At 48.4% G+C, this 10,000-nt stretch overlaps 1 protein-coding gene across 5 annotated transcripts in view; it reads left to right on the plus strand.

Moving 5' to 3' along the window:
- The window catches only part of LOC143288401 (uncharacterized), an 11,808-nt gene that overhangs the window by 1,569 nt on the left and 239 nt on the right, over positions 1 to 10,000 (plus strand). For all 5 annotated transcript variants that reach the window (XM_076596827.1, XM_076596825.1, XM_076596824.1 and 2 more), the window contains 2 exons: positions 1 to 1,181; positions 2,052 to 10,000. The exon at positions 1 to 1,181 is cut by the window's left edge; the exon at positions 2,052 to 10,000 is cut by the window's right edge and continues 239 nt beyond it. In XM_076596827.1, coding sequence (XP_076452942.1) covers positions 1 to 1,181; positions 2,052 to 2,759 — 1,889 coding nt within the window. In that variant the 3' untranslated portion in view covers positions 2,760 to 10,000. The remainder of the gene's footprint in view (positions 1,182 to 2,051) is intronic.

A 10,000-nucleotide genomic window follows, 5' to 3' on the forward strand; every position in this document is an offset into this window, starting at 1 on the left:
GGTACCCGCTGGATGACGACAGCAGAATGGAGGGCATCGTGTCCTTCATCTCCATCGTCAAGGAAGGCATCACCTTGCAGCACGTCAGCGACCCCGGCCGCATCCTCTACTTCCCCATCACCTCCCTCAGCCTGTGCGCGGCAGTCAGGTGCGTCGCCACCACCACAGATGGTGGGCAGAGGGTAGCGAGGTTCGTGTCCATCAGTAACCCGGCGGCGGCCGGCGCCAACGCGAAGCGGCCAGCTATCTTCACCACCATCACCCGGCGATCTGAGGGCCGTAAGGTGCTGGAGTGCCACGGCTTCGTCTGTTCCAGCGACAAGGACGCCTTGGAGTTGGTGCAGTTCACCTCCATGGTGGACCGTCAGAACAAGGGCAAGCTCAACGGGGCCGCCGTTCCTCCCGGGCAGGGCTCGGAGTCAACCACCACCATCAGGCCCACCACCGTCTCCATGTTGAACGCTGCCCCACCACCACCACCACCATCAGCAGAAGCAGTGGCCTACCCGGAAGATGGGGACCACCCGATACGCCTGGTGGCCAGGGACTCTGCCAACATCCAGCGGGCGGTGGCACCAGAGTTGTACGAGCCTCCTCCCGAGCACGGCTACTTCTACACGACGCCCGACTCGCAGATCAGGACGTACACGGTGGAGCGGGTCGTGGAAGGGGAGTCTGAGCGGCTCCGGGCCATCTCGCCCAACGCGCCCACCCACACCGCCATCCCCACCCCCACCTCCTCCCTGTCCCGTGCCTTACCCAGCGACAAGAGGTCGGTGTACGGAGGTCCTCCTCCTCCTCCTCCTCAACATCATTATCCCTTTCCCCCACCTCATGGCTACATGACCATGCCTCCCCCTTCTCTGCCTCCGCAAGGTCGTCACCTCATCCCCATCCGAGTCATGCCCCCCCCGCCAGGTGCCCCGGCCAGACCCCGGTTCTTCTCCCCGCCGCCGCCCATGATGCGTCCTCAGGTGATGACCCTGCGGGCCAAGCAGGACCCTTACATGTTCATGCCGCCGCCCTACCCAGTCATGGAGCCGCCCTACATGGAGCCTCAGTACATCCTGGTGGACCGCCCTTACAGACGGAGGCGGTCCCACTCTTCGTCGGGCGCCTCCTCGGCCTCCTCCTCCTCCCCAACCTCCCACAGAACCAAGGACGGGCAGCAGCAGCAGACGGTGAGTTTCAGTTTCCGTTTCTCAAGGAGGTGTCATTGCGTTCGGGAAAAAGATACCCATGCATATATATATATATACCAAGTCTGCTAGGCGGAGGCTTGACCAGCAGCGTAACTCAGTTCCGTCCCGTGTTGAGTGCACACACACACACACACACACACACGTGTGTGTGTGTGTGTGTGTGTGTGTGTGTGTATAGAGAGAGAGAGATAGTTGAGTTTAACGACCTATAGGTAATGAGCCATTAAGGTCAAGTTGTTCGTGGCTGTGGTCTTATCCATGGGGTTGTGACGTGGTCAAGGCGTTGGTCCTGTATATATGTATGTATATATATGTATGTATATATATATATATATATATATATATATATATATATATTTGAGAGAGAAAGGTGTGTGTGCGTGTGTGTTTGTCTGTGTGTGTGTGTGTGTGTGTGTGTGTGTGTGTGTGTGTGTGGTGTGTCTGTGTGTGTCTGTGTGTGGTGTGTGTGTGTGTGTGTGTGTGTGTGTGTGTGTGTGTGTGTGTGTGTGTGTGTGCCTATCAGAGTGTATCTCTTTTACAGAGGACAACACTTTTTTCAGTGCGCAGCAAAGTGCACACTGCACGAAGAGACCTTGATCCGAAAGACTAGACGCTCAGTTTGATTTTCCAGTCAAAAGTGGGAGAAAGGGCGAGAGCGGGATTCGAACCCAGACCCTCACGGACTCTCTGTATTGACAGTTGAGCATCTTAATCATTCCGCTACCTTCCTCTTGTAAGAAAGAACACGAGAGAAGGAAACCTTGGATTCGAACCCAGACCCATGACGGACATTGTATTGGCAGAGAAGCATCTTTAACCATTCTGCCACCTTCCTTTCATGTCCTACAGGCGGTGAACGGAGACGGGCCGAGTGGTGGTGGTGGTGGATCGTCCGACGGCAACTCCAGACCCCACACCCCTCCCACAGACTACGACAAGGCCCCCAGAGCCAGCCGCAAGGACCAGTTCGAGCACTACCAGCGGCAGCACCTGCGCGAGCTGAACAGCTCAGAACCCCTGCACTACAGCACCATGCCCGCCGCAGGAGGTGGAGGTGGTGTCGCCGCGAGGGTACCCCAACCCGCCCACCCGTACGGCATGTTCATGATGCTGCCACCCCGCCACCTGGGCTACCCGGGCTACCCGTCTTACGTGATGGAGAGGGCCAGATCCGTGCCTCCGCACGCCGACAGAGGCGGGTGGCAAGACGGTGGGAAGAAGAGCGGCAAGAGCAAAAAAGACAAGAAGAAGAAGAAGAAGAAGACGAAGAAGTCTGGCAAGCACCACCCAAGAGGAGGAGCTCCTAGCGACTACTCCACAGATAGCGTGGGCTACACCTCGGAGGTGGGGCCCGGGGGAGGAGGGGACTACCCCAGGATGCCTCGCGACTTCCGGCGCTTCGAGAACCAGTTCAAGCACGAGAGGGCCTTCTCCAAGAGCCTGAAGGAGGAAGGCGGAAACAGGGTGGTCCCCGGTCCCGTGGAGAACTCGGGCAACGCTTACTCCCTCAACGAGCGGATGGCCAAGCGGAGAGAGTCTGATTTCAACCTGTACTGACAGTGTGCGTTTAACTTTTTAAGGCGCCTGTTTCGTCTTCAACCTATCCAGTTAATTAAAACTTCTTCTTTCATCCTATGACTCCCCCTCCAACCTCCCCCCCCCCCTCCACGTCCCCTCCCCCCCACACCCCCTAGCGTTTGATTCTTTTTCAACCTATCCAGTTAAAATTTCTTCATCCTATGACACCCCCCCCCCCTGCCCACCAGCCTCTATCCTCACCTCTGGCGCTTGTTTTTCCTTCTTCTTCTTCTTCAACATATCCAGTTGAGTGAAGCTTCTTTCATCCTAATGAATGCATGACAGTTGTGTATACGTTGGTTGATTAATAATCAGTGTAGTTCCAATTAACGGCTTCAACAGTAGTTGTATAACATTAATTCCAAAAAGAAGCTCAACAGGGTAGTCCTTTTTTTTGTTGTTGTCTTATTATTATTATTATTATTATTATTATTATTATTCTCAAGAGGCACAAGAAGTGGTTGTTTTGAATTCACCCATGGAGGTAGTAGAAGGGGCTTGAGACTATTCAGTTCAAAACGAATGATACACCGTAGTAATATTAACCCCCCAGTGAATAGAACCGAACAGGGTGTTGTGTCGTTTGCTGCTGCTCATTCATTCATTCCTGCAGGGCAAGATATCTGTTGCCAAGTGTTGAACTATTCGCAGCAAGATCGAGACAGACTGGGGATTTTGCCGAGTGTGGACTGAGACTGTTTGCAGCAACACAAAGATGGAGGATGGGGTGTTGCCACAAGTGTGCCGACTACAGCAGGATACACATGGATGGGACATTGCCAAGTGTAGAGACTGTTTTCCAGCAGTATAAAGATGTGTGGGGCAATGCCAAGTGTAGAGACTGTTTTCCAGCAGTATAAAGATGTGTGGGGCAATGCCAAGTGTAGAGACTGTTTCCATCAAGTTTAAATACGGATGGGACATTGCCAAGTGTAGAGACTGTTTTCCAGCAGTATAAAGATGTGTGGGGCAATGCCAAGTGTAGAGACTGTTTTCCAGCAGTATAAAGATGTGTGGGGCAATGCCAAGTGTAGAGACTGTTTTCCAGCAGTATAAAGATGTGTGGGGCAATGCCAAGTGTAGAGACTGTTTTCCAGCAGTATAAAGATGTGTGGGGCAATGCCAAGTGTAGAGACTGTTTCCAGCAATATAAAGATGGGTGGGGCAATGCCAAGTGTAGAGACTGTTTTCCAGCAATATAAAGATGGGTGGGGCAATGCCAAGTGTAGAGACTGTTTCCAGCAAGTTGAAATACGGATGGGACATTGCGAAGTGTGGAGACTGTTTCCAGCAAGTTTAAATGTGGATGGGACATTGCCAAATGTAGAGACTGTTTTCCAGCAAGTTTAAATATGGATGGGACATTGTCAAGTGTAGAGACTGTTTTGCAGCAAGATGAAATGTGGATGGATTATTGCCAAGTGTAGATTTCCAGCAAGATGAAATGTGGATGGATTATTGCCAAGTGTAGATTTCCAGCAAGATAAAATGTGAATGAGACACTGCCAAGTGCAGAGACTGTTTCCAGCAAGATAAAGTATGGGTGGAATATTGCCAAGTGTTGATTTCCAGCAAGATAAAATATGGATGGGACATTGCCAAATGTAGAGACTGTGTCCAGCAAGATTTAATCTGAATGGAATATTTCAAAGCGTAGATTTCCAGCAGTATATAATGCGGATTTATCATTGCCAAGTGCAGAGACTTCTGCAGCAAGATGAAATATGGATGGGATATTGCTAAGTATAGATTTCTTCCAGTAAGATAAAATGTGGCTGGGACATTGCCAAGTGTAGATTTCCAGTAAGATAAAATGTGGCTGGGACATTGCCAAGTGTAGATTTCCAGTAAGATAAAATGTGGATGGGACATTGCCAAGTGTAGATTTCCAGTAAGATAAAATGTGGATGGGATATTGCCAAGTGTAGATTTCCAGTAAGAGAAAAATGTGGATGGGATATTGCCAAGTGTAGATTTCAAGCAAGATAAAATGTGGATGAGATACTGCCAAGTGTAGAGACTTTTGCAGCAAGAAAAAGATGGATGGGATATTACCAAGAAGTGGAGAGACTGTTTCCAGCAAAATCAAAATAAAACGTGGATGGAATATTGCAAAGTGTAGATTTCCTGCAAGATAGAACATGGGTAGGATGAGACTGTTTCCGGCAAGATAGAACATGGGTGGATTGAGACTTTCCGGCAAGATAGAACATGGGTGGATTGAGACTTTACGGTAAGATAGAACATGGGTGGATTGAGACTTTCCGGCAAGATAGAACATGGGTGGATTGAGACTTTACGGTAAGATAGAACATGGGTGGATTGAGACTTTCCGGCAAGATAGAACATGGATGGGACATTACCAAGTGTAGAGACTGTTTCCGGCAAGATAGAACATGGGTGGATTGAGACTTTCCGGTAAGATAGAACATGGGTGGATTGAGACTTTCCGGTAAGATAGAACATGGGTGGATTGAGACTTTCTGGCAAGATAGAAACATGGATGGGACATTACCAAGTGTAGAGACTGTTTCCGGCAAGATAGAACATGGGTAGGATGAGACTGTTTCCGGCAAGATAGAACATGGGTGGATTGAGACTTTCCGGTAAGATAGAACATGGGTGGATTGAGACTTTCTGGCAAGATAGAACATGGATGGGACATTACCAAGTGTAGAGACTGTTTCCGGCAAGATAGAACATGGGTGGATTGAGACTTTCTGGCAAGATAGAACATGGGTGGATTGAGACTTTCTGGCAAGATAGAACATGGGTGGATTGAGACTTTCTGGCAAGATAGAACATGGGTGGATTGAGACTTTCTGGCAAGACAGAACATGGATGGGACATTACCAAGTGTAGAGACTGTTTCCGGCAAGACAGAACATGGATGGGACATTACCAAGTGTAGAGACTGTTTCCGGCAAGATAGAACATGGATGGGACATTACCAAGTGTAGAGACTGTTTCCGGCAAGATAGAACATGGATGGGACATTACCAAGTGTAGAGACTGTTTCCGGCAAGACAGAACATGGATGGGACATTACCAAGTGTAGAGACTGTTTCCGGCAAGATAGAACATGGGTGGATTGAGACTGTTTCCGGCAAGATAGAACATGGATGGGACATTACCAAGTGTAGAGACTGTTTCCGGCAAGATAGAACATGGGTGGATTGAGACTGTTTCCGGCAAGATAGAACATGGATGGGACATTACCAAGTGTAGAGACTGTTTCCGGCAAGATAGAACATGGGGGGATTGAGACTTTCTGGCAAGATAGAACATGGATGGGACATTACCAAGTGTAGAGACTGTTTCCGGCAAGATAGAACATGGATGGGACATTACCAAGTGTAGAGACTGTTTCGGAGCAAGATGAATGAACAACAACGGATAGCCAGTAGTCACACGTGGAGACTGCAGCAGTGTTGCTTGTGACGCCGATGTGCTTCATGTGACATACATAGACTGGCGTGATTGTTTTGATTGATGATTGATGTGATTGACGTGTTGTCAGTGATTGTTCATCCCAAGATTGGCGGTGAGGAAAACACACACACACACACACACACACACACACACACACACACACACACACACACTTAATCAACCTCTTCCCAGACATGTGAGTCTGTGCTTGGAATCAGGAGATGCTGTTTTTAATTAACAATGGGTGTGTGTACACGGTACCGCGAGCTTCAACAGTGGTATCAGCCTAATTGCCGCGTGTTTCAAGTCTGTCTGCTGTCATGGACACTAACATACAGAAGACACACACACACACACACACACACACACACACACACACACACACAGACTTATTGTTAACAACCGCGCCACCAGAGCAGCAATGGTCGAGACTCCCATGTTAACAAACATACTGTCACTCTTCATGATCAATGGGAGAGGAGGGGGGGTGGGGGGGGGGGGGGGGGGGGGGGGGGTAGCCCGCGCGCTACGTTAAAGTGTCTTTTATTTGAAACCGGATTTCACATTGAAAGGGGAAAAAAAAAGAAAAAGAAAAAAAGAAGATAATATGTCAGTCCGGTAACCTACTTGTTCTAACTGTTAAGTTTTTTTGTTTGTTTGTTTTTTTGTTCGTGTGTTCTTCCTTCACGCTCCGCTGACACCGTTCTACTGCTTCTTTTCTGTCTAGCTGAAAGATCAGGAGAGGACAGAGAGGGGGGGGGAGTGGGGGGGGGAGGTTGGAGGAAGAGGGTTGTGTGTGTGGGGGGGGGGGAGGAGGAGGTAAGGGGGGTGGAGGGGGTGGGGGGCGTCTTCATATGCTAATGTAAGTGCAAGCGCAAATGTTGTGGGTTTTTTTTTTTTTTTTCAGAATATTGGACTTTTTTTTTTCTTTGTTTTTGTTGTTGTTGTTTGTTGATTTGTTCGTTGTGCATGATTTCGCGTGGGAACACTCGTTGCATTCCGCTCCCGTTCCCCGAACCTCCGCCCCGCCCCCCCCCCCCCACCCCCCCTGCAGCCCCACCCCCACACCTCCCCCCATCCCCTCCATTAATATCATATCAGATCCAGGACATGGAGAAGATTTCCGTGCTGTGCTGTCATAAATCATTTTTCAAAGTGTTCAAGGCAAGTGTTACAAAACCCTCCACCCACCCACCCATCCATATCACACTCCCCACCTCCCGACTCTCTCTCTCTCTGTGTGTGTGTGTGTGTGTGTGTGTGTGTGTGTGTGTGTGTGTGTGTGTGTGTGTGTGACTGTGTCCCATTTTCCATCAGCTTAGAAGCACCTGTTCAATTTCCTCTCTCTCTCTCTCTCTCTCTCTCTCTCTCTCTCTCTCTCTCTCTCTCTCTCTCTCTCTCTCTCTCTCTCTCCTATGTCCCATTTTCCATCAGCTTAGAAGAACCCGTTCCATTTCTCTGTGACACTGTCTCAATTTCCATCAGCTTAGAAGAACTTGTTCCCTTTCTCTCTCCCTGTGACCATGTCCTATTTTCTGCCTGCTTAGATGAACCCGTTTTCTCTCTCTTTCTCTGTGACTGTGTTCCATTTTCCATCACGAAAGAAGAACCCGTTCAATCTCTCTCTCTCTCTCTCTCTCTCTCTCTCTCTCTCTCTCTGTGTGTGTGTGTGTGTGTGTGTGTGTGTGTGTGTGTGTGTGACTGTGTCCCATTTTTCCATCAACCCTTTCTCTCTCTCTCTCTGAGTGACCGTGTCCCATTTTTCCATCAACCCTTTCTCTCTCTCTGTGTGACTGTGTCCCATTTTTCCATCAACCCTTTCTCTCTCTCTGTGTGACCGTGTCCCATTTTTCCATCAACCCTTTCTCTCTCTCTGTGTGACTGTGTCCCATTTTTCCATCAACCCTTTCTCTCTGTGTGTGTGACCGTGTCCCATTTTTCCATCAACCCTTTCTCTCTCTCTGTGTGTGACTGTGTCCCATTTTTCCATCAACCCTTTCTCTCTCTCTCTCTGTGTGACCGTGTCCCATTTTTCCATCAACCCTTTCTCTCTCTCTCTGTGTGACCGTGTCCCATTTTTCCATCAACCCTTTCTCTCTCTCTGTGTGTGACCGTGTCCCATTTTTCCATCAACCCTTTCTCTCTCTCTCTGTGTGACTGTGTCCCATTTTTCCATCAACCCTTTCTCTCTCTCTCTCTCTGTGACTGTGTCCCATTTTTCCATCAACCCTTTCTCTCTCTCTGTGTGTGACCGTGTCTCATTTTTCCATCAACCCTTTCTCTCTCTGTGTGTGTGACTGTGTCCCATTTTTCCATCAACCCTTTCTCTGTGTGTGTGTGTGTGACTGTGTTCCATTTTTCCATCAACCCTTTCTCTCTCTCTGTTTGACTGTGTCCCATTTTTCCATCAACCCTTTCTCTCTCTCTGTGTGTGTGACCGTGTCCCATTTTTCCATCAACCCTTTCTCTCTGTGTGTGTGTGTGACTGTTTCATTTTTCCATCAACCCTTTCTCTCTCTCTCTCTGTGTGACTGTCCCATTTTTCCATCAACCCTTTCTCTCTCTCTCTCTCTGTGTGACTGTGGCCCATTTTTCCATCAACCCTTTCTCTCTCTCTGTGTGTGTGTGACTGTGGCCCATTTTTCAATCAACCCTTTCTCTCTCTCTGTGTGTGTGTGACTGTGGCCCATTTTTCCATCAACCCTTTCTCTCTCTGTGTGTGTGTGTGACTGTGGCCCATTTTTCCATCAACCCTTTCTCTCTCTGTGTGTGACCGTGGCCCATTCTCCGTCAGCTTAGAAAACAAACAAACAACAACAACAAAAACCAACCCACTTTTCCTCTTTCCCTCTCCCATCCAGAGCCACATCTCTACCCCTCATCCTCATCATCCTCATCCCTACCCGCCCCCCCCCCCCGTCCCTCCCCCCACCAATCCCACCCAACCCACGAATCATGACGTTCATGTGATGTGATGTGTGTTGGAGGAAGTGACGTGAAGTGACGTGACGTGACGTGACGTGTTGTCCGGAGTGACGGACGTGTTGTCAGGACATTGACGTCATGTTGTCAGGATCTTGCCAGGTTTGCTTGTTCTTCTCGTATTTCTTTTCATGCGGATCGTCCGATTCCAGTGTTTGTCAACGTGTTCAATAAGGAATGAAGTGGACACTTGAGGTGTGTGTGTGTGTGTGTGTGTGTGTGTGTGTGTGTGTCTGTCTGTCTGTCTGTGTCTGTGTGTGTGTGTTTGAGAGAGAGAGAGAAGGAGAGAGAGAGAACGAGTCGAGAAATAATTGCATGTGTAACGAGCCACCCGAATTAATGATTAATTCCCCCTTAACTCTTCCATATTTGTCTTTGATGGGAAAAAAAACAACCCCAAAACCAAAACAACAAAAACAAAAAAGCATGATCGATACAATATGTACACGTATATGTATCAGTCACATGCTTGCGAAACAATGTAAAGTGTTTGCTAGCATCTCATTTACGTATTATATCTTTGAGTCTGTATTCAGTTGTGTCAGTTGATCTGAAAGTTTTCAAGTATTCAGTACTTCAAGTGTTCAGTACTTCCATGTATGTGGTGGTGTTCTTTTTGTTTTTGTTGTTGTTGTTGCTCTACTAAGATCTATGAACGATTCTGTACAGTTGAAACAAATCCGTGGGTGGTTTTACCAAGTTTGTCCACAGACTCACAATACAAAGACTTTGTGGATGATTAGATATATATACCTACTTGCTTCGAAGTTGGCGTACAGAAATATAATTATATAGGTATCATATAT

Source organism: Babylonia areolata, chromosome 12 (genome assembly GCF_041734735.1).
Source record: "Babylonia areolata isolate BAREFJ2019XMU chromosome 12, ASM4173473v1, whole genome shotgun sequence".
NCBI lineage: Eukaryota > Metazoa > Mollusca > Gastropoda > Neogastropoda > Buccinidae > Babylonia > Babylonia areolata.